General features: G+C 38.0%; 1 protein-coding gene across 1 annotated transcript in view; it reads left to right on the top strand.

The window, feature by feature from the left end:
• Positions 1-26,234, top strand: part of LOC127445670 (contactin-4-like) — a 270,651-nt gene that overhangs the window by 150,754 nt on the left and 93,663 nt on the right. The window contains exons 6-8 of the mRNA XM_051705901.1: positions 10,328-10,531; positions 12,305-12,407; positions 13,025-13,209. Of these exons, the coding sequence (XP_051561861.1) occupies positions 10,328-10,531; positions 12,305-12,407; positions 13,025-13,209 (492 nt within the window). The remainder of the gene's footprint in view (positions 1-10,327; positions 10,532-12,304; positions 12,408-13,024; positions 13,210-26,234) is intronic.

Below are 26,234 nucleotides of genomic sequence, written 5' to 3'. Positions count from 1 at the left end.
CGGAATGCACTTCACATCTACCGGTCGATTTTGATTTTTTAAAATGTAAATAATTTATTGAAAAACAAAAATATTAAACCAAAAATATTTCTAAATTCAAATTACACTTCAAATTAACAAAAATATAATAAAAATAATGAAGTGGTCAGACAAATCATACCAAATCCAAACATTTTTCTCTCTCCAACTTCTTCCACCGTCTTCTTCCACCGACTTAAAAATCACTCTACGACAACAGGTGGAAAAAGACCAATATAAATTAGATCATAAATACCATTGTAAATATAAATATAAAATTAATAATAATTAAAAAGTAAATCATAACCTAAAGATAATTAAACACAAATATCATAAATGTTCCATAAAACGGTAACAACAGTGATCTTCATAGACATAATTTAATGTTCCACTGTTTTCAGAATTTGGACATGTACTGTATTGCCACCTGCTGGTGGAATATTCAAACTGCAAATGCAGGAACAAACACTCCCACCCATGCCCACTTGTGCTTTGTGCTGGCACAAAAATTGCACTTAGAATTAGCGCTCTCACTAAAATTGGATAAGACATTGCGCACAGCTGTAGCACTGCGCTTTGCACACTTACGAAAATAGAGCCCATTGTATAGTTAGTGTTGCAACATGGCTACTTAAATAAAATAAAGAAACAAATTAATATTTTCTATTGATTTGAGTTGAAATTATTGTATTATGTTTTAATGTTTTTATGTTTACTGAATTATATTAAGAAGAAACATCACAGAGTGATATGAGAGACATAAAACTAGCACAGATTCAGCATATAGGACATCAGCCTTGAACAACAGTCACTTAGTGGTCATTATACAAAAATATTTGGCCACAGGATGCAGCAATTGACCAATCAGAATCAAGTATTCCAGAGAGTCATAAATACTTTCTGTTAAAAACAATAAATCGAGGGGGCCTGGGTAGCTCAGCAAGTAAAGATGCTGAATACCACACCTGGAGTCGCAAGCTCGAATCCAGGGCATGCTGAGTAACTCCAGTCAGGCTTCCTAAGCAACCAATTGGCCCGGTTGCTAGGGTGGGTAGAGTCACGTTGGGTTAACCTCCTCATGGTCAGTATAATGTGGTTCTCACTCTCAGTGGGGCTCGTGGTGAATTGTGCGTCGATGCCGCGGAGAGTAGCGTGAAGCCTCCACACGCGCTAGGTCTCCGCAGTAACGCGCTCAACAAGCCACGTGATAAGATGCACGGATTGACGGTCTCAGACGCGGAGGCATCTGAGATTCGTCCTCCGCCACCTGGATTGAGGTGAGTCATTACGCCACCACGAAAACTTAGAGTGCATTGGGAATTGGGCATTCTAAATTGGGGAGAAAAGGGTAGAAAAAAAAAAGAATAAACAAAAAATTGGTGTTCTCTAGAGTCTGGAGTTACAAAGTGATACTGACCTCACTTATTCTTTCCTTTTTATCTTTTATTTATGTAATTATTTATTAAACAATGTTTTTATGTATTTGCCAAGCAACAAGCTTGTATGTGATCCTAGATACGGTAATTAAAAATGCATACTGTTGTCACATCAAGTCTCACATGTATTATTAACAGGCGATGATCAGGCAGCTGTGGTGCCATTAAAATTCATCAAGACCATGCACATCGATAATGCGCGATTAAGAGCCAGATATGTGCATCTTTTCATAAAGCATTATTTCCTGCTTGCGGCATGACAGAGTGGAAAATAAATAATGGGTCTCTTTGATTGGAACTGAGACTGTTTGGGGTGATAGATGGTTTATTTTGTCTGCAGATACGTCTTTTTTCTCCATTTCCTCACCTTTGTAATAATGGTTTCTTGCAGCTAAAAAGAAATATGATTAAAGTGGTACTTCCTACAACAGTGTTTCCCCATGGGCGTACACTGTTGATGTAAATTGGATTGCGAGGGATTGTTGTCATTTAGACTGTTTATACTAATCAGGAGGGATACTTTGAACTTAGCCCGAAGTCTAAACATATTTCTTCTAATTGTAGGCCTGGTGATGCTGTCACACATGAGTAGTGCTTGTGTAAGCACATTAGATCATTTGTCATTGAGCCGGATTACATTGTCATCTTCATCAAAACATATTTAAAAAAAGAGAAGACAAATAGCTTTTTGTCATGAATAAGTTAATAACTGTTTAATTGGTGAGATTAGAAGCCTATAGTTTTTTTTTGTTGTTGTTGTTTGTTTGTTTTTGTTTTTTTTTTTGCTCATTTATTTTAGTCTCGCTTGCTAAGGGAAACATCACTATTGATCAAAATGATGACATGTAGCTCGTTACGCACTGCTTGTGGTACAGACATGAATGATAACTCAAGTTGTGTGACTTGTTGAAGAGAGGTGTGCTATTACTTATCTAAGCAATCACACTTAAGATTTTCGCTTGGCAGACGATAAAATTGACAAAATAATCCCATAGATGTTCTTTGAAGGAGGGACCTGAGTCATATCTAGGGACCCAAATTTCAATAGAAATAGGAGTGGGCTACTAAGCTACCACTTAAGCAACCAACATAACACTCTAGCAACCACCCAGAACACCCTAGCAACCACATGCTAATCTGTCTATACATCTACATTTTAAAAAATTTAGTTCTGTTTATTGTCATGGTGCTCATAATGAAATTTGATTATATCATATCTTAAAGCTGCAATGTGTAATTTCTGCCCACCAAACATTACAGCTTACAAAAAAGGTATCTGTACAACAAATTACCATACACTGGTAAAATCGTCAGGTTCATAAAGCAGACCTGCACTTAGAAAGCAAAATATGTTCCCCTCCACATGTCTGCACAATTTGCACAAATCTTATTAGCTATCATTTTTCCCTTTTCGTTTATATGTTGACTTCTCTGCTGGCTTTCTGCAACCCCAGCATTCTTGGTATAATGCAAACTGAGTTTTGTCAGCATCAGACAGTCCCCTCCAGGGACCGTTCAAAGTGAAGAGGCTCAGCTTCTTACACATCAAATTTCAGAGTGAACCTTGAACGTTTCACACAGTCTATGAAAGATTCTATGTAGCATTTATAATCATTTTTAATCTTATATTTTTTGAGTAGGAAATAAAAACTGAAAACTGAGTGCTTTATCAGGAAAAGTTCCATATAGAGGAAGAATTTGAAAGCTTAGTTTTGCCAGTGTGATTTGTGATTATATTTTGCATTCAAAAAATTATCATTCCATTGCATTATGTACAAATCTGCTTCATTTCTAAGTACCTTGATACATAAGAAAATCAAACAGAATATGAAATAACATAAACATACACTGGCGGCCAAAAGTTTGGAATAATGTACAGATCTTACAGATGCTCTTATGGAAAGTAATTGATACTTTTATCACCAAAGTGGCATTCAGCTGATCACAATGTATAGTCAGGACATTAATAATGTGAAAAATTACTATTACAATTTGAAATAAAATGTTCAGAACTTCTTAAACTACTTCAAAGAGTTCTCATCAAAAAAATCCTCCATGTGCACCAATGACAGCTTTGCAGATCCTTGGCATTCTAGCTGTCAGTTTGTCCGGATACTCAGGTGACATTTCACCCCACGCTTCCTGTAGCACTTGCCATAGATGTGGCTGTCTTGTCAGGCACTTCTCACACACCTTACAGTCTAGCTGATCCCACAAAAGCTCAATGGGGTTAAGATCCATAATACTCTTTTCCAATTATCTGTTGTCCAATGTCTGTTTCTTTGCCCACTCTAACCTTTTCTTTTTGTTTTTCTGTTTCAAAAGTGGCTTTTTCTTTGCAATTCTTCCCATAAGGCCTGCACCCCTGAGTCTTCTCTTTACTGTTGTACATGAAACTGGTGTTGAGTGGGTAGAATTCAATGAAGCTGTCAGCTGAGGACATGTGAGGTGTCTATTTCTCAAACTAGAGTCACTGATGTACTTATTCTCTTGTTTAGTTGTACATCTGGCCTTCCATATCTCTTTCTGTCCTTGTTAGAGCCAGTTGTCCTTTGTCTTTGAAGACTGTAGTGTACACCTTTGTATGAAATCTTCAGTTTTTTGGCAGTTTCAAGCATTGTATAGCCTTCATTCCTCAAAACAATGATTGACTGACGAGTTTCTAGAGAAAGCTGTTTCTTTTTTGCCATTTTTGACCTAATATTGACCTTAAGACATGTCAGTCTATTGCATACTGTGGCAACTCAAAAACAAACACAAAGACAATGTTAAGCTTCATTTAACGAACCAAATAGCTTTCAACTGTGTTTGATATAATGTCAAGTGATTTTCTAGTACCAAATTAGCAATTTAGCATGATTACTCAAGGATAATGTGTTGGAGTGATGGCTGCTGGAAATGGGGCCTGTCTAGATTTGATCAAAATTACTTTTTTCAAATAGTGATGGTGCTGTTTTTTACATCAGTAATGTCCTGACTATACTTTGTGATCAGTTGAATGCCACTTTGGTGAATTAAAGTACCAATTTCCTTCTGAAACAGCAAAATCTGTTCATTATTCCAAACTTTTGGCCGCCAGTGCATATATATATATATACAGTATATATATATATCTTTGGTTTGTTTTAGTGTTGTAATAAATGTCTTTGAGCTACCATATGCTTTTGTGCTGCCTTTCTATGCCAACACAAAGCTTAGTTTTGTTTGCTGCAAAAAAAAAAAAAAAAAAAAAATAAAATATATATATATATATATATATATATATATATATATATATATATATATATATATATATATCAAACGGCAACAACAGTAGAGGTTTAGCGATTGAAGATTTTATCTTCAAAATGAATTCAACATTTTGAATAATTTATTGATTGAATGGATGACAGGATTAATGTCAGAAAGCAGATCCTGTTTTGCTATGTGCAATAACACAAAATCACATTACACTATTCACTAGCCCCATGTCTTTGTATGCATAGGAAATTATATTTTGCTCTACAAAAGTTAAGCCTGTTCGTAGGATGTTTTTTTTTTCTGTGTTCTGCTTTTTGTGACATGTTTCATGACAATTAAGCATTTTCCCGCCTGTTCCCATTACCATAATACAAAAAATATGCATTCTCATTACTGTAATATGAAAAAAGACATTTCTATAAAAAGTTTTTAGACAAAACTGTAGTAACTGTTGTACTGCCTTTGAGCTTATTTAAAGGTGCACTTAGCAATTTTTTTCCTAATTATAAACTTCTGTATTCATTCAATTATTGTAATTTTGAAACACCTGTATAAAATCATGAGCTCACACATGAGATGAAGACTCTAGTCATATCAGTAACCTTATGAAAAGCAGTTTTATTCTACATGGAGAGTGGGGCGGCCATGTTAAGATCACATGACCAGCCGAATATACTCGCTTAATCTTAGTAACTGCCCTGTTATTAGACACTTTCACTCATGGGTTAAATTTATCATAGCTGACTGTGAATACTAAATTTCTACAATGGCATCGGCATCTGAAAACTGTTGTGTTTGAATGATGCTGCATCCACACCACTAGGTGTCAGTGCAAGACCAAGAAAACATGCATAAAAAATTGCTCAGTGCACCTTTGAATACATATTGTATTACAGCATTTTTATTTTTTTTATACTGAAATACAGTAAATAATTAATGTTTTACAATAAAATGGATCACCTTTGAAAATAATGGGAATAAAAAAAAAAAAAAAAAAAGAAAGAAAGAATCTGAAGGAATTAATTACAGTAATTTCTGGTGACAATGTGCTTAATTGCCATGAAAATAACAATGCAAAAATGTTGCTATGATATTGCTAAAATCCCTTGCAAGCAGATTATCAAACAATTTCAAAGCACAGCACCATCTTATTAGAGACCAAAAGAAAGAGTTCCAGCATCTTGCACTATTTCCTCATCTCTACATGACCCTCACCTTTTCTTTTAGCCTCTGTCTTAAGAGAAGGTATGATATTAGCTTAGCTCTCAGTGCTCAGCGAGGGCCTTGCTCACAGGAAGGAAAAACCAAGCTGCTCAAACCCCTTCTGCGCACGAGATAGCCAAAGCCAACGGCTATGGATCAGATCAAACTGTGATAAATGACCAGGGCTCAGGCAGGACTCCTCCAAGACTGTTTTGTTTAATTAGCTAACGAGTGAGTGCGTTTGATTGGGCTAAGCCGGGGAGATGCTATGTGCCTGTCGATTAAATGCACTGCCAGGGAGCCGAGAGCCACTGAGTAGAACATTACAACATACTGCAAATGGATTTATCATTGACGGCACAAATGGAAAGCTCACATGCCAACATGTCCAGCCACAAAGTGGTTCAAATGAGTAAGATGTAGTTATGCTGCACAGTTTGTGGAAACGTAGAGGAGGGAGGTGACGGGAAATGCACATTGGCTTATTAATGCTTCAGTGCATTGTTCCTCCACAGATGCAGTTATGGATGATTTGATTTTGAGTATGCTTATTAGATTGACAACTGATTTCTTTATCGCTGTTACGAGCAGCAATTTGATTTTGATTTAAGCAAAGCCATTATTTTGGTATACATTTTATGCTAGAACCTTTAGTCTATAGGTAGAAAGTTTACCTATGACTACTTGTAATTATGAACATACAGTAGGGTTCAAAAGTAATTCTGGGATTCTGCACTGTTTCAACATTATGTAACTAATCAAATAAGCAGATTTGTGGCATAGACCATGTTAAAGCCATTGTACAAAAGGTTATGATTTCCTCGCTTCCATTGAAACACACGAGATGCTCTTTTTGCGTTCTCAAATCATGCTGGATGACATGGATCATCAGGTTTTGCACAAACTTGTGGAGTCCATGCCAGCTCGAGTGCATGCTGTCATTAAACCTTAAATGCATACATCGGGTATATAGTGACTCGGGACTGCATTCCACCCCTTGTACCTCATCTAGATTTGCCCACACCTCTTTAGTGTTCCTTAATCTCTCTCTTAAAATTAGTGTAACAAAATAATAATAATAATAATTAAAAAAGCCAAAATGGATTTTTTTTTACATTTTTTAATTAATTTTTTTTTATAATGGCTGAAGTACCAAAAGTGTACAGGGTCATTAGAGACTATAGGTATGTAATAGTGTTTATTTTTTTATTTATTTTTTTATTTTTATTTTTTTTGCACTTCCATAATTTATTTTAGGATTATTAATCTATGTAAATTTACTATCACAGGATATCTATTTCTTTGTTTATTACAGTACTATATTCATTCAAATACTTTGTCACATTGATTTTCTGTGTAACAATGGTGAATTATCAGCATCCCATATGTGCATACACATACAAGATATATTATGCATGCTATTTGTTACTCAATGTGACTGTTGTTTCAGTGATTGACTTGATTTGCATTTGACATTGCTATTGGATGAAGAAGAAAAAAACATGGATGTAAACTATAGCAAGTGCAACAAAAACAGTATTTTATGACTAATGTCATTTAAGTGCACTATTGAAATTATGTAAATTGTGCATCTATTTAGACTTAATAAGAGCCTGAGAAAATACTTATATGTAGCTTATGTGTATCTTATATGTTATTTGTAGCTCAGTATGTGTTTGACAGCCAGTTGCATCTCATGAAATTTCATTGTGAAAGTAATAAATCCTGTTCTTGATATGTCCTGATTTGTTGCATTATCTCTTTGATATATGAATAATAAAACATCAAAATATATCAAAATATATTTTATTCTATTATTTTCTAATTGTCTTGAAAATATTTTGAAAAGTTTACACTATTTAGGCATTTTGAAGATAATTTGTGATAGATATACTGTATGTGTCAGGTCTCTAAAGACCAGAATGTGTAATAGTGTTTGGTGAAATTCCCATGCATTTAATAGTACATACAAAATGTAATAATGTAATTTGTAATGGAAAAGACTGTATTAGATTTGAAAACTGCAAAATAGAAGCATTTTTACAAGCCCCCACTATAAGGGGAAAAAGTCCAAAGTTGTTCAAAACAGACTCATTATCAAAAGAACACATCCTTTTAAAAGAGATTTTCTTTCAGATCATAACTGGATAATACAAAAGTGCATGTTTCACCTTTTTACTTTTCTCGGTCCATTCTTGTCTGCAGGTTCTGTGGGTAATTGAATCAGCAAAAGGCAAAACAATTGTAACTCCTGGAGGTCAAGTTTCAAACAGTTTTTGTTCTGTGCTGGTAGAAGGACCTACCACTGACAGATGTGACATTAAGTGTATGCTGACATTTCGTGGAGAGGAACAGAAGCCAAGAATGCTACCTCTCCAAAACATTCCTCAATTACCTCAATTCAGAAACAAAAGTACAAGTTGTTTAAAACTCTGGTTCATACCAAGTGTGAAAACAACCTTCATGTATTCGGCTATGGATTTTTGAGCATTGGTTACATAGCACTACTTTCCCACTTGACTAGAGGCCAAATAATCACAGACCTCTGGTTATTCTTTCGGTCATTAATTTTCACCCCCTAAGCCACACAACCCTCCTCAGGCTGATTAATTTTCACCCCAGCATGTAGACCCAGTGCTAATTTAGTAACTCAAGGGAGGAGCAAGATTCATGAGCCGAGCCCACATATACCATTTAGGCTATACAGAGAGGAAATGTCACAATGTACTGTAGTTATGTTTATGCAAATGTACAGTGTATTCAGGAAGTATTCAGACCCCTTCATTTTTTCACATTTTGTTATGTTGCAGCCATATGCTAAAATGTTTAAAAAAAATAATAATTCACATCAATCTACACTCCATACCCCATAATGACAAAGCAAAAACCAAATTTTTGATAACTTTGCAAATTTATCAGATTAATATCACATGACATAAGTATTCAGACCCTTTGCTATGACACTTGAAATTTAGCTCAGGTGCACCCCATTTCTCTGGATCATCTTTGAGATGTTTCTATACTTTGATTGGAGTCCACATGTGGCATATTCAATTGATTGAACATGATTTGGAAAGGCACACACCTGTCTATATAAGGTCTCATAGCTGAAAATGCATATCAGAGCAAAAACTAAGCCATGAGGTCAAAGAAACTACCTGCAGAGCTCAGAGACAGGATTGTGTTGAGGCACAGATCTAGAGAAGGTTACAAAACATTTTCAGCTGCATTGAAGGTTCCCAAGAGCACAGTGACCTCCATAATTCTTAAATGTAAGAAGTTTGGAACAACCAGGTCTCTTCCAAGAGCTGGTAACCCTGCCAAACTGAGGAATCGGGGGATAATGGCCTTGGTAAGAGAAGTGACCAAGAACCTGATGGTCCCTCTGGTTTAGCTTCAGAGATCATGTGTAGAGATGGGATAAACTTGCAGAAGGACAACCATCACTGTAACACTCCACCAATCTGGGCTTTATGGCTGAGTGGCCTAATGGAAGCCTCTCCTCAGTGCAAGACACATAAAAAAGCACCTAAAGGACTCTCAGACTGTGCGAAACAATATTCTCTGGTCTGATGAAATGAAGATTGAACTGTTTGGCCTCAATTCCTAGCGTCATGTCTGGAGGAAACCAGGCACCGCTCATCACCTGTTCAATACCATCGCAACGGTGAAGCATGGTGGTGGTAGCATCATGCTGTGGGGGTGTTTTTCTGCAGCAGGGACTGGAGGACTGGTCAGGGTTGAAGGAAGGCTGAACGCAGCAAAATACAGAGATATCCTTATTGAAAACGTGGTCCAGAACACTCAGGACCTCAGACTGGGTTTTGTAATAACCAAAGGTTTATCTTCCACAATGACCCTAAGCACACAGCCAAGACAATGCAATAGTGGTTTAGGGACAACTCTGTGAATGTCCTTGAGTGGCCCAGCCAGAGCCTAGACTTAAACCCAATCGAACATCTCTGGAGAGACCTGAAAATGTCTGTCCACAGATGGTCCACATCCAACATGACAGAGCTTGAGAAGATCTGCAGAGAAGAATGGCAGGAAATCCCCAAATTCAGTTGTCCAAAGCTTGTCGCATCATACCCTAAAAGACTTGAGGCTGTAATCGCTGCCAAAAGTGCATCATCTAAGTACTAAGTAAAGGGTCTGAATACTTACGTCAATGTGATATTTCAGTTTTTTCTTTTTAATAAATTTGCAAAGTTATCAAAAATCTGGTTTTTGCTTTGTCGTTATGGGATATGGAGTGGAGATTGATGTGGAAAAAAAAATATTTAAAGCATTTTAGCATAAGGCTGCAACATAACAAAATGTGGGTCTGAATACTTCATGAATGCACTGTAGTTTCTGGACAGTCGAGTGACCTCTTTCTCCTCATGTGTTACATTGATGGTCTTTTCTCGATCTTTCCTGTTTCCTAACAGCTTTAACGTTCTCTTGGATTTTCAACGAGTACCCATCCTTTGTGAAGCAGGATTTGCGTCGATTCGTGTCCCAGGAGACCGGGAATCTATATATTGCTAAAGTGGAGCCATCTGATGTGGGCAACTACACCTGCGTCGTGACCAATACTGTCACCAAGACACGAGTCCAAGGCCCGCCCACTCCTCTCATATTGCGCACTGATGGTGAGGAAGCTTGTCAATTATGTGTCATTATATGATATGCAATCAATCTAAGCTAATCAATATTGTTTTCCTCCTATATGCATTGCAGGACTGTTTAAATGAGCTGTAATGGGATAAGAAGCAAAGCATATGACTTAAATAAAGCATACACTTCATGGAATACAAATTATATTCAAAGGTTAATGAGCTGTTCTTTGTAAATTTTAAGATGCCGTAGCAGCATGTTTGGGTGCCTCTAGGCAGGCATTATCAGAGGCTCTCCAACTGAAAGGTCATTTGTCTTGACTGATCTAATTGTTTGTTTCTCTGTGGATTTGCGATTTGATCAAACACATGCACCACAGTGATAAAAAGGAATTATCAAGTACCATTAGAGACAAACAGAATCGGATTTGTCTGACTGATATCATAAAATAAACTTTCGTTCCTTGGTTGTCACAATTTTTGTGTTGCAATATAACCTGTGACCAAAATAGTTTATGGCATTTCTTACTAAATAGAGTTAAATAACATTCTAAAGCTCTTTTCCAAAACCTTGTGAGCTGACTTGGTGAATGCTGCCTACATAGGGAGCTACCGTCTAAGGCAGCATGCTAGTGGTCATAAAACCTCATAATTGTCTGATTTGGAATGCTCTGCATAGGTAGCAACTTGTTGTGATTCGTACAAATGGGAGACTCGTCTTGTCATTTAGAAATTCCTCTAGAAATCGGTTCCTGTTTGTGTTATTCACATTTGTAAGTCTAATTGAATGAAAACGTCTTCTAAATGAATAAATGTAAAGGCAAATGTAATTGATTTCATTAAAGGTTTACATTAGCATGTTGCTAAGCTAACGAAGTGATACTCTGATAAGCATACTGTACATGACACACAAATATTTTCAGTTTTGATTTAAGTCAAGTCATTTTTATGTGTATAGCTCCTTTCACAACACACATTGTTTCAAAGCAGCTTTACAGAAAATCATGCATACATTTAATTATATTTAGAATCAACATTTCCATCTTGGATGGGATTGGCTTCTCTGTGAAGCATAAAGTACTTGCAATGCTGGCAAAAAGAAGGTATCTTTTAAGGCAGAATAATCATGCTCCCTACCTATTGGAACAGACTTCACATTGGAAGTGCAACTATGGTGCCTTAAAATACTGCCTACATAGGCAGCTCCCTAGGTTTTGGAACAAATCCTAAATGTATTCTGTGGCATCATGTAATTTTTGTTTTGTTTTCAACAAATAATTTTATATTTACAAATTGTATGTGTTGAGATCCAGCCAATGCCATGTTTGAATTGTGGTGTAAAAAAAACACTAAAATAACCTGATATTTGTATCACTGCTGAATGGCCAACACAAGTCACCCAATGGCGACTTTCACAGTGTGATCTGCAGACACAATTTCAAACCCCATTGTACACATCTCTCTACACGGGATGTTACAAAATGAGATGATTGCCTCTCTTCAACCCTTCCCATCTGGCAGTACTGACATAAACGGGCTGTGTTAGACATTTGAGATAAGCATCTCTTTTGACTCGCTCAGACAGCTTAGTAGCTAGCCCGCTGGCACAGCACACAAAATCACAGAAGGAGATATCACACCTCCCTCCTATCCAAAAAAGCCTTTCAAAAGACAAAATAAATAATGATGAAATGGAGAATTAAAAGATAGGCTGCTTTCTGAAATTGAATTTGCAGATTCAATAATTGATAGCTTTTATTGGATATGGTTTCCAATTTGCTTGTGATTGTTGATTGCTTCATCTTGTAGGTGTTATGGGGGAATATGAGCCTAAGATTGAGGTGCAGTTTCCAGAGGTCGTTCAGGTGGCCAAAGGTTCAACTGTGCGCCTAGAGTGCTTTGCATTGGGGAAGTAAGTGTTACAGTAAATGCTTTGAATTAAGGAAGAAACATCAATTTAGAAAGATGTCCTCAATGGAAAGGGGACGTATTTTGGGTGCATTCACAATATGTAAGAATTTCTTTAATTTCTTAGTTTCCGACTTGTAAAAATCAGTCTCAAGTCTTTTGTCAAATGTCTAAGTCAAGTCTCAAGTCTTAATCCTTGTCACAAGTCCAAGTAGAGTAATGTCTTAAATTTATTTTGGCCATTATCTTCTACATGCTGCAATTTAGTTTTATAAACCCAGTTTTAGGACAGTTCATTTAACATATTTGTAAAAATGTATTATTTCTATGGATTTATAAGAAAAAGTGAGCAAATGACATATGACAAATTTCATACGAAAAAGCAACAGAGGCACGCTTGCATTCATATCTGACTCTATTCCGTTATGGAAGGCCCTCTTTTTATGATCCAATCAACTCCTGATGAATAAAATCAAGTTTTGCCCCAATTTTATTTTTTTTTCTTGTAAAATATTCTGTTTCATTCTACATGTTGCAGATTCCATTTCATTTTTACTTTAAGATCACCTACAATACAATATAAGATATAATATGTATTTACAATGTCTCCCCACACATCAGTCCGGTACCTTCCATAAGTTGGCGTCGAGTGGATGGAGTGCCCTTCTCTCGCAAAGTGGACGTACGGAAAACAAGCGGTGTCATGGAAATCCCTTACTTTCAGCAAGAGGACGCAGGAACATACGAGTGTGTGGCAGAGAACACGAAAGGGAGGAACTCTGTGCAAGGAAAGCTGTCTTTCTTTGGTAAGTTGTCTTAAGATGCATAAATATTTGAACAGCAAAAGCCACATGTCACTTTCTGTCCAACCCCTTACCAAGAGGAAATCAACTTAAAGGGATAGTTCACCCAAAAATGAAAATTCTGTCATGTATTAACCACCATGTCATTCCAAACATATATGACTTTCTTTCCACATCTGACATTCCTAACATCTCCATTTTGGGGTGCATCAAAATGATTAAAGCTTCCCAGTCATGATGTCTCTTAAATTTGTATCCAGATTAAAAAGATGAGAGGGTGACCTTGTGTCTGACCTTGTACATTATGTGTGTCTGTGCATATGAGTGTGTGTGGATGTTCTGTAATACCAGATGGCACTGTGATTGGGATCCAATTTGACTCCAGATCAAAGCTGTTAAAAGTACTATACTTAGATGAGGGACACATATGCCAGGAAAACACTCTGCAGAGCTGCATCTGGATCAGGGGTGTCAGCTGATTTCTGTGTTTGTCAAAAAAATAGTTGTTGGTTTTAATATTAACTTCTTGCAGGCTTGGAACCCAGTTATACTGGCCATTTTTTGTGGAATCCTTTCAGGCATAATCCTTGACAGTGATGTTTTTACCTGTCACATGAAAAGGTTAAGTATTAACATTTGCTGTTTAAAAGGAAAATCAAATTAAGGATATAGGCCATTTTAACACTGCATTTACAATGGACGCAAAACATCTTTTGATTCTAACCATGTATATAAGGGTTGTGCACCATTTAGAATCAAATTATGGATGCCTTTAAATTTCCAATTCAGTTCCTGAATTTTAAATTAAGGTAGCAAACAGGATGCATAATTGTTATTCAAATTTGAGTAAAAGGAAATAAAATTAAAATGGAATGATATTTAAAGAAATTAATATAACTGCTGTTATAATCATGTTTTTCAGTATGAATTACCAATAAATGTGATCATACAGTCAACATATGGGGTCTTTCCAGAAACATTAGATGTTATTAATAATAATCAAGCTTTTAAATGCCACCTATAAAAAATATATTTCATTTAGATATAGTATATTTCATTATATTTAATACATTAACTTTCATTGTTTCGATCATGGTGTCATGATCCTGTTCTGTCTGCCTTTTGGTCCCTGTCTGTTTTCTGTTTGTGTGTGTTTGTCATGTGTATGTGTAATTGGCTGTGTCTGTGTTTGTCTTAGCCATGTGCTTCCCTGACCCCGCCTCCTTGTTACCCTCATCACTCTCCCTCCTTTAGGCCTTGTCATGTTTATTGCCTTCACCTGTTCCTCATGTGCTTTGCCTCTATATATTGTACCCTCTTCTATTTGTCAGATTGTTTTGTTAGTAGCCAGTCTGTTCCTGTGCCTGGTTGGTCCTAGTTATTATCTTTACTCTTGTTTATGTTTTGTGTTACCTCTTTTGTTTTCAGGTGTTTTAATAAAAAAATATTTTATTTTTCACTTATTGCATTTCGGTCCTCATTCCTGACACGTTCCGTGACACATGGTTGAAGAGCAGTTCATTTCCCCGAATGTTACAATTTATCCTGAAGCCTACAGAAAGGAGCCAAACATCATTTATTCTGCATATCAGAGAAGAAATAGTCATAATTGGTCAAAATGAATGAAACATTCATGTTTTGTCACAAAACTTGTCTAATGAAAGTCCTTTGAAATCCCTAATAAGTTGACTACTCATTTGACTGAGTAAACTTATTCCCTCAATTGAATGAGTAATGGTGTCTCCAAAATGTATGTAGTTAAGTTCAATTAACTTAGTGTTCATATTCACCTTAGTCAGCCCCGCCCCTTTTCTGCACTCCGCTCTTCCGAATTTTGTCATCTAACTTCCTGTTTGTATTGAATCTACTGAGAAGAGTCGATCAAAATGGATTACGTGTGGGAGCACAAAGCATTTTTCACCAAGAGTTGATGGTGTGAGTCTACAGCACCCCTTTACTATGTGAAAATGCTAGTGACATGTTTATTCTGTCACTAAAAATGTTCATTTTTTCAGACGACCGCGGAGGTAAAGTGGACCTGGCACATTCGGACAGCTATGACACACAGCACTTTTTCATAATACAAACGTTAGATTGTTTTGTAAATTATATGTAATTCCGCTTAATTTTTACGTTTCAACTTGTTAATAATTTGTTAAAATGTGTGGTTGATATGAAATTTCCAACAGTGACAGCTCATATTACACATACAAGTTCAACAATAAAGAAAATTAAAACTGTACTTTTTAAAAATTTATTTGTCACCCTACATTTTTTAGAGGCTTAAATGTGATTAAAATAGTTGTAAATGGAATATAAAATAAAACATACATTATCACATGTGTATGTATGTGTATAAGTATACTGTAGTTGAACCCCTCCCAGTTTAATGATCAAAATCTGCTTACCTTTACTAAAACGTGATGGGGGGCCTGGGTAGCTCAGCAAGTAAAGATGCTGACTTCCACACCTGGAGTCACGAGTTCGAATCCAGGGTGTGCTGAGTGACTCCAGCAAGGTCTCCTAAGCAACCAAATTGGCCTGGTTGCTAGGGAGGGTAGAGTCACATGTGGTAACCTCCTCGTGGTCACTATAATGTGGTTTGCTCTTAGTGGGGCACATGGTGTGTTGTGCGTGGATTCCGCAGAGAATAGCGTGAAGCCTCCACATGCACTATGTCTCCGCAGTAACACGCTCAACAAGCCACATGATAAGATGTGCGGGTTGACAGTCTCAGACGCGGAGGCAACTGAGATTCGTCCTCCGCCTCCTGGATTGAGGTGAGTCACTACACAACCACAAGGACCTAGAGTGCATTGGGAATTGGGGAGGAAAAAGGGGAGGAAAAAAAACTATAACGTGATGGGTAAATGCCATGAAAAGATGGTCAGAGGTGTTGTATGAGTTTTTTTTAATGACTTTGTGTTGTCTCTTGGAGTTTCATGAGCACAGAGGCACATCAGTACGTCCACAGCTTGAAGGTAGGATCTTGTGTATTTATGAAGTACTCTTGTTTTAAAATCTCCCCACTCTGCTTCCAGTTTTTATGACATCCCCTGAACTCTTTAAAATACTCATGTGTAACATATGCTGGAACTGCTGACAATGATGGCAATGACGAAGACGTGACGATGAAGATGTGAACCCAAGTGCAGTTTATTAATAAACGTGAAACCAATAACCCTGACTACAAAACAAAACAAAACATGGACTAGACTTGACTACAGCGTATCAAACACATTTGTCACATTCAATACTCGACCACTACACAATGGAGAACATGAGGCTTAAATACATGGACATGGGGGAACATAAACCAATGAACAAACAGAACTGATAACAAGATAATTAAACAATAAACCGATGAAAACATGACACATGAACATGGAGGGAAAACAGGAATCACATGACAAGGGAAACAGGAACACATGACATGAACCAGGAACTAAACATTTCAAAATAAAAGACATGAATCAACAGAATACACATGACATATCCCCCCCACTAAGGGGTGGCTCCTGAGACCCCAACACATAACCAAAACACGTAAAACATGACATAAATTCAAAGTTCTGTAGGGAGCGGGGGGGGGGTGTCTTGAGGCATGGGGCGTGCCGTGGCGAGAAAAGGCGAGGGGCGTGGGCAAAGTCCGTGGGGGGTGAAGCCATGAGAGGCTCGAGGAGCGGAGCCATGGAAGGTGGAGCCGTGAGAGGCTCGAGGGGTGGAGCCATGGAACGTGGTGCCCGGAGAGTAGCCCAAGACTCGAAGGGCCAGGGTGGAGCTGATGGCAGGGAGGACCAAGGCGGTGCTGGAGGCTCGAAGGAGCAAGGCAGAGCTGAGGGATCGGAAGACTGAGGTGGAGCCGATGGGACTGAGGACCAAGATGGAGCTGTAGGGAAGGAGGTCCCCGGTGAAGCTGACAGATCGGAGGGACGAGGCACAGCCAGAGGATCGGAGAGCCCAAAGCGGAGCCAGGTGACCGACAGACCAAGGAGGAGCCGGAGGGACGAGGGACCCCGGCACAGCCGACAGGCTGAAGGACTGTAGAGGAGCCGAGGGAACGCCGAGCTGAGGCAGTGTCAAGGGGCCGACAGGCCAAGGCGAAGTCCAGGGCTCGGAGGGTCCAGGCGGGGTCGGAGGGCCGAAAGTTCCCCTTGCCTGCTCAGGAGAACTAAGGGTGGGTATAAGGGTGGGAACCATCTCCAGGTCCCACTGCTCAGGTGTGGCTGTGACATGGCATGGAGCAGGCTGAGGCGTTGCGGTGATGTGGCATGGAGCAGGCTGAGGCGTTGCTGTGACGTGGCATGGAGCAGGCTGAGGCGTTGCTGCGACGTGGCATGGAGCAGGCTGAGGCGTTGCTGCGACGTGGCATGGAGCAGGCTGAGGCGTTGCTGCGACGTGGCATGGAGCAGGCTGAGGCGTTGCTGCGACGTGGCATGGAGCAGGCTGAGGCGTTGCTGCGACGTGGCATGGAGCAGGCTGAGGCGTTGCTGCGACGTGGCATGGAGCAGGCTGAGGTGTTGCTGTGATGTGGACCTCTGGCTCGGCAGCGGCCATGTCGTGGACCTCTGGCTCGGCGGCGGCCATGACGTGGAACTCTGGCTCGGCGGCGGCCATGACGTGGAACTCTGGCTCGGCATCCGCCTCCCCCACAGTGAACGGGGAACCAATGAACCGTAGGGCGAGGTCGATATATTGAGCCAGGCTGAGGGAACTGCGACCGCCAGGCATCAAAAAAGAAATGGACTCATTCAGTCCAAATCTAAAACAGTCTTTGAGGGCAACCTCATTAAAGTCCACCTGGCTGGCTAGACCGCAGAAGTCCTCAACATAGTCCTCCAGGGGACGATTCCCCTGACGTAGGCGCAGAAGTAAAACTGCTGGGTTCATGGTGGGTCTAGTATTCTGTAACGTATGCTGGAACTGCTGACAATGATGGCAATGACGAAGATGTGAAGATGAAGATGAGAACCCAAGTGCAGTTTATTAATAAACGTGAAACCAATAACCCTGACTACAAAACAAAACAAAACATGGACTTGACTTGACTTGACTTGACTACAGCGTATCAAACACATTCATCACATTCAATACTCGACCACTACACAATGGAGAACATGAGGCTTAAATACATGGACATGGGGGAACATAAACCAATGAACAAACAGAACTGATAACAAGATAATTAAACAATAAACCGATGAAAAACATGACACATGAACATGGAGGGAGAACAGAAATCACATGACAAGGGAAACAGGAACACATGACATGAACCAGGAACTAAACATTTCAAAATAAAAGACATGAATCAACAGAATACACATGACATCATGATTTTGACAGCTCTAAAACCTGTAAATCCACTTCGCTAGCTAATTACACTTTGACATCAACACCATAGATATCTATATAGAACTGCCTGAACGGAAGTTCAGAGACAAAATTTTCAAGATCACTGCACACTAGTTTCTCTGGCACAGAAGCTGATTAGAATGAACTTAACTATTTACAGTTGAAGTCAGAAGTTTACATACACTTAGGTTGAAGTCATTAAAACTCTTTTTTTTTAACCACTCCACAGATTTCATATTAGCAAACTATAGTTTTGGAAAGTCGGTTAGGACAAACATGCTACTTTGTGCATGACACGAGTCATTTTTCCAACAATTGTTTACAGACAGATTGTTTAACTTTTGATTGACTATATCACAATTTCAGTGGGTCAGAAGTTTACATATACTAAGTTAACTGTGCCTTTAAGCAGCTTGGAAAATTCCAGAAAATTATGTCAAGCTTTTAGGCAATTAGCCAATTAGCTTCTGATAGGCTAATTGGCTAATTGGAGTCAATTGGAGGTGTACCTGTGGATATACTTTAAGGCCTACCTTCAAACTCAGTGCCTCTTTGCTTGACATCTTGGGAAAATCAAAAGAAATCAGCCAAGACCTCAGAAAAAAATTGTGGACCACCACAAGTCTGGTTCATCCTTGGGAGCAATTTCCAAACACCTGAAGGTACACGTTCATCTGTACAAACAACAGTACGCAAGCATAAACACCATAGGACCACACAGCCATCATAGCGCTCCGGATGGAGACCTAGAGATGAACGTAGTTTGGTGTGAAAAGTGCAAATCAATCCCAGAACAACAGCAAACAATCTTGTGAAGATGCTGAAGGAAACAGGTAGAAAAGTATCTATATCCACAGTAAAACGAGTCCTATATCGACATAACCTGAAAACAGCCATAAAAAAGCCAGACTACAGTTTGCAAGTGCACATGGGGACAAAGATCTTACTTTTTGGAGAAATGTCCTCTGGTCTGATTAAACAAAATTTTTACTGTTTGACCATTATGACCATTGTTATGTTTGATGTGGAAAATGATGTGGATATACTGAAGCAACATTTTAAGACATCAGCCAGTAAGTTAAAGCTTGGTCACAAATGGGTCTTCCGAATGGACAATAACCCCAAGCATACCTCTAAAGTTGTGGCAAAATGGCTTAAGGACAACAAAGTCAAGGTATCGGAGTGGCCATCACAAAGCCCTGACCGCAATCCGATTGAAAATATGTGGGCAGAACTGAAAAAGCGTGTGCGAGCATGGAGGCCTACAAACATGACTCAGTTACACCAGTTCTGTCTGGAGGAATGGGCTAAAATTCCAGCAACTGCCCAAAATGTTTGACCCAAGTTAAACAATTTAAAGGCAATGATACCAAATACTAACAAATTGTATGTAAACTTCTGACCCACTGGGAATGTGATGAAAGAAATAAAAGCTGAAATAAATCATTCTCTCTACTATTATTCTGACCTTTCACATTCTTAAAATAAAGTAGTGATCCTAACTGACCTAAGACAGGAAATGTTTTCTGTGATTAAATGTCAGGAATTGTGAAAAACTGAGTTTAAATGTATTTGGCAAAGGTGTACGTAAACTTCTTACTTCAACTCTAGGTTAAGTTAACAAATGCAAGTAGATTTAACTCAGATTTGCTATTTAAATATTATTGTTTCTACTGTTGTTACTAAGTTTAATAGAATTGATTCAATTTAAGATCAAACAATAGCATAGATCAAATATAGATTGTAACAGATTCTACGTCAGTGATTAAATAAACTTAATTTTCCAAAGAAATGCACATATACCTGCACTTTAACTGCACATGCACAAAGACAATTATTCGACAACTTGGTCCAACTTGACCAAATGGGACACTGATCACCCAAATGGTGACGTCACATGAACAACTATTTGTATCAAAACTAAAAGTACTAAATAGTACTAAAAAAAGAGCTAAAACCACTATAAATTCTTAATTTCAACTATTTAAATGCCCCCATAACTTCTCTTTGTTCAAGCACTAAGCATTGTTGGTATTCCCCATAGCCTCAATTTTGTACTTAAAAATGTTGAGTTATTAACACTTACTATTTGCATTTTATTTATTGCATGTTCACCTTTGGCCCACATTTGTTTACCAGGCCAAATTGGTGTGATTAGTAAAATATCACCCTAAATGGCTAGGCCTGGGTTCCTAGCTAGAGTATTGTGTGACTTACAGGCTTATGAAGAGAAGAATATTTAATATGGATTTTAAAATGAAGGGTTCATAACCTTTTCCCTTCACTGCCGTGTTGGCTCCGCAGCATTGTTCATACAAGACAGCTCCTTATTAAGTAAGTACCTGTAGGCTAGAAAGCAGTGGGATTTATCCTCCCCTTATGGGATCTGGTGCTAGCTCTAATGCTGTAGCCGCATGCCCACTGGCCCATTTACAGGAATAGCCTGTACGGAGCTCGCTGAATGTTTTATTATTTGTGTTGTCTCATTGTTTATATTCCAAACAATGTGGAATGTAGGGGGACAGGATCCTCGAAAGGGAAGTTCTCCTAATGGGCTTCCCAGATGTGCACTGTATCAGTGATGTATAAACCTATTAATTAGATAAATAGCATGGGCGTATTGTAAAAGGTAATGTAATACAGCCGGCGAGGTGATTTGTCGCAGGCGTGGTTGTGTTTCACTAAAGCTCTCACTTCTTTAGCACACTTGCTCCACTCTATTTTTAAAAGGTTTGTTATTTATCATGATTCTCCTTTATTTTTCACTTTGCTTTTGCTGTGCTTCAGTTGTTCCCATCCTCCTTTTCATCCGTTCTGTTTCAGTCTTTTAAAGGATGTAAAAAGTACTTTTTTAAATCACTTAAAGTTAACTACATTAGTTCAAATACAGGTACTATGACACATCTGAATTAATTAAAAGTCAAAGAATCTTGCCAAATTATCTTTCCACATTTAATTAGACTTCTGTCTTTAAAGGTACACTCATTATCATTTGTCTTTGTGTCATTTTGGGATTACACTGACCAGGCGCGAGGCCACATAAGGGCCAGAGTGGCACTGGTCCACCCAGAATGACGGCTGGTCCACCCAATCAAAACTGCTGGAATATACTAACAGTTTGCAAATAAAAAGAAACAGTATTTTTTCACACACAAAATAGCTCACAATAGTTCTCATTATTTCTTCTCTGTCCGTAATCTGGGAACAAATTTCAGGAATAGTGTCGTCTATGAGAATGCTGAAAATGATCTCAGACCATCTCAGGATGCAAGGACATTGGGACAACAGGTGAATTGTCATGCGTGTCATAATTCAGTAGCTACAACCTCAGAAATGGATCTTGAACAAGAAATTTCTCTTCTGTACTTGTCTACTTTTTAGCCTCCATTTGAATGTAAAACTCCCCAACTCTATTGGACGGTTGTTAAATAGAACATCTGATTCACTCGTGTTTTTCACCAGACCTCTTATTTTACATAGACTACTAATCAAAAGAAATATTCTGCAACAATGCAGCAGCTCAACGAAGCCCAGAATGTCAGCCAAAGGAGAGTTGTTATCTTAATTAAAGATTCAGACTTTTTGGAAATAGCCAATGGCTGAGTTTCCCGGTAACGTTGCAACTTAAGCTTTTACAATCATCTTAACTAACATCACTCATTATTTTACGATGGAGTAATGCCTGTTTCCCAAACCAGCATGTAGATTGCTCGTTATAAAGTAGAACTTAAGTGCTTAATTACGGGAGATGTCCAGTCCAAAGATGCTGAAAATTTGGTCAAAATGTCCAGGAGTTTGTCTTCTCAACATGAAAATAATGTGGAAATACTAACAAAATTGGTTGTTTTTAATCTTGTCGAGGCGCCTAAATTTATTAACTATAACAGAATTAAATTAAATATATAATTATGGCTTTGGTAAGACAGGCTTTCAGATGTTTGCTCAGCTTATAGAGATTAATAAAAGTGATGCAAGGAGTGCATTTAACATGAATGTACCCAATGAGTATCGCATCATAATAAGGGTATCTCACGTAGCCAGTGTTGTTTCATTGGCTGGAAACTAAACAGATGTACACAGAACAGGATTAAAATGATGGACATTAGTACTGAACTACTCATAGACCTTTCTAAACAGAATGAAGAGAATCTCTCATTGCACACTCACTCTAACCTCCTTTGTTAAACATACTTTATTTATTTAGGCCTATTTATTTAAGTTTTAAACTGCAGGGTCACTTTACTTACATATGTCTCAAGAAATCTTTGTAATAAGAAAATCTTTCTATTGCTATCATAGTTATGATTAAGGCCAATAAAACGTTATACTGTATTATGTGTCATGTAAATTTAGATTTATCTTTAGACCTAATGTATACCTATCACGTTGCATGCACAGACTGCGGAGACTGCCTATTGATTTCAGTGTGATTTATTTCACACTTTATCCTCTAAAACAGTGTACAATGGCTTTCCAATTATCAAAATATATTAATATAATTTTTCAATGACCCTCTCTCTCTGATAATCTGTGAAAGATGTGAGAAAAATACATTTAAGTTGCACTTAATGGACTTAAGAACGGTTCAAAGCTCTCGTTAATTTACGAGCGTTTTTACGTAGATAACGATGCTGTTGGGAAAAACAGAGATTAAGTACTACTTAAGTACTGCTAATGTTCTTCTTAGTGCTTTGGGAAACCCAGCCAACACCTGTGCAAAGCAGGAGGACTGAAAAGTGTCTAATAATAATGTTTATTGCAATATCACTTATTTTAATTTATTGTATTTGTTTCTATGGCCATTTCATTTTTCATTGCATCAGTATGACGTATTAAGGTAAATTTCTAATAATAAACTAAATAATTGTTCAAAAACAAATAATTATTGTTATTGTACATGTAATTATGCAACTCTAAGTATTAGGCTAAGTGTAAATGAGTGAATATTGACTAATAAAAGCTGAGGAAATGTGCACACTTCATTATATTCACGATGAAATTAGGCACAGAATAGAGGTCCACCCTGTTTCACCATTTGGAGATTTATGGCCTTGCCCCTGACACTGACACCTAGCGGCTTAGATGCGGTATCATTTAAAATCAGTAGTTTTCGGTTTCAGATGTCATTGTAGAAATTTTGTATTCACAGTCAGCCATGATTACTTTAATCAATGAGTGAATGTGTCAAATAACAGGATGGTTACTGAGATTAAGTGAGTAGTATTCGGCTGATCATTTGATTCTAACATGGCAGCCCCTATGTGCGGACCCTCTGTGTAAAGCAACATATATATATATATATATATATATATATATATATATATATATATATATATATATATATATATATATTACCCCATTGGATTTTTTTCTACTTGTTTTAAGCTTAAATCTCACTAAAAGTTGTTAGATTTATCTGAAAACAGGATATAATATCACTTGATAAGCCATTTTGCTGATCAAGTTAATGTACTGTCTTGTTTCAAGGATGTTTAGATATTTTTACTTGACATGACAACATTTTAATTTTTGTTATGTATTTATTAATTTTTGAATGATTCCTTTAAACTTTTAACTTTTAAAAATTGCAATGTTGCTATTTGATTACAAACTGAACACTTCCCTTGATTGCACACAAGTTAAGTTTGTCTTTAACAATAATTATAACAGACAAATGTGATTTGGCTTGTTAGCTCAGTGAGATACAAAACATATTTTAAAATATCAGGATACATTTACATAATGATTACTAATGAAATATGTACTTGGTATGTACTAAATATGTACTAAAATATTACATAAGGAAAGTAATGAAGTACAATTACTATTGTAATTTACACCCATGTTTGCTATTATTTACAACACACTTCAGATAGACTGCAGGCCTGTAAATAAACAATGCTACCCCTATCCTGTTCGCAGATAAGGGAATTCTTGTTTGTCAGGATTAGCCTACGGACAGACCTCTTCGCTGCCACTGTGATCTCTCTCTCCTTCCTCTCTATTTCCATCTCTGTATCTCCTTCTCTTCCTCATCGTCTTTCCCTTGGCCAGCCAGGTGATAAAAATCTGTGATCTTATTTTGAAGTCCGATGGAATTAGGCCTACGAGGCATTCATCAGCAGAGCGGGGGAATGAGTCAATCAATAAGTTTATCTCATGTTTATCTTTTCCTCTGACAGCAGCAAAGCAGGGGAGACCCAAGTCTTTCATTCTTTCTGCTGCCATTGGCTTGATTAGCAATCGCCCTCAAATGTTTTTGTTGCCTTCATTAGCTCTTTTCTTTGCTGGGTTCTCAAGATTGTTTACCTCTAATCATATACAAATCACCCAGAAAGAGATGCATGTTAATTGTAGGAATGTATCTGTTTGTTTTAACCCAGTCTCACAACAATTTCATGAAAGAATACATTGGGGTTTAGAATGAAATGAGGGGAGCGTTTTACAGGTTATTGACATACATCAGTCATTTGTATTGTCAGGATTGGGCAGAATACTTAAAGTATTTTGGGCTGAATACTAAATACTCTCTCTTAAATGTATTAATTATTGTATTCTGATACATCACATAAAAAAGTAACATATTCAGATTACAAGAATACTTTTATAATACATATTTATAAAGGTAAAGGCAAGGCACAATTGAAAGAATAGTGTGATATGTCATGATTATCGCAACATTTTCATTAAATTGTCCTATTTGGTCCTTGTATAACCATTGCGAGAGCTGTGTCCGCATCCTCGCTATTAAGTCAAGCTTGTTCACAGTGGCCGTTGGAGTCCGACTGGGCTGTCCCTTGTCACCGATCCTGTATGTGGTATTTATGGATTGGATCTCAAGGTGCAACTGAAGTGTGGAGTATGTCCAGTTTGGGGGCCTCAGGATTGCATCCCTGCTATTTGCAGAGGATGTGGTCCTGTTGGCATCATCATGCTGTGACCTCCAGCGCACACTTGGGAGGTTTATTATTTACACACAGAGTGTGAAGTGGTTGGGATGAGGGTCAGCACCTCTAAGTCTGAGGCCATGGTTCTCTGCTAGAAAAGGGTGGATTGCTCTCTTCAGGTAGGGGGAGAGCAGCTGCCCTGAGTGGAGGAATTCAAGTATCTTGGGATCTCAACAGGCGGATTGGTGTAGCATCTGTAGTAATGCGGTCGCTGTACCGGACCGTGGTGGTGAAGAAGGAGCTGAGCCTGAAGGCAAAGGTGCTCATCATGGTGACGAGGTTTATAGCAGATTAGTGTCACTGAATGGCTGGATGTCTGAGTGGTGTCCGGAGAATAGCATAAGATTTATAGACAGTTGGAAAAGTTTTTTGGGGTAGACCTGACCTGCTAAAAGTGACGGACTCCATCTCTCCAGGGAAGGTGCTGCTCTCCTCTCTAGTAATTTGGCTCATAGTCATAATAGTGATAGTATTTGACTAACTGGGGCCCAGGTCAGGAAGCCAACAAACTGGTTAATCTGAACATCTGCTTGCTGCCTTGAGACATCACACAGGTCACATAAAATACAACACATAGAAATTGTATCACCTAGATATCATATAGAGACTGTGTCTGTTCCCCGAACTACCAAACACAAAATTCTCACTAAATAATTTCAGTAGTTCGCAAGTTAAAGTAATCCTGCAGTGAGGATAGCGTAAACATATGTGGCTTGCTGTCCCTGG

Source organism: Myxocyprinus asiaticus, chromosome 9 (genome assembly GCF_019703515.2).
Source record: "Myxocyprinus asiaticus isolate MX2 ecotype Aquarium Trade chromosome 9, UBuf_Myxa_2, whole genome shotgun sequence".
NCBI classification, from domain to species: Eukaryota; Metazoa; Chordata; class Actinopteri; order Cypriniformes; family Catostomidae; genus Myxocyprinus; species Myxocyprinus asiaticus.
The sequence above is the reverse complement of the archived record's forward strand: the minus strand, read 5'-3'. Positions and strand labels throughout refer to the sequence as shown.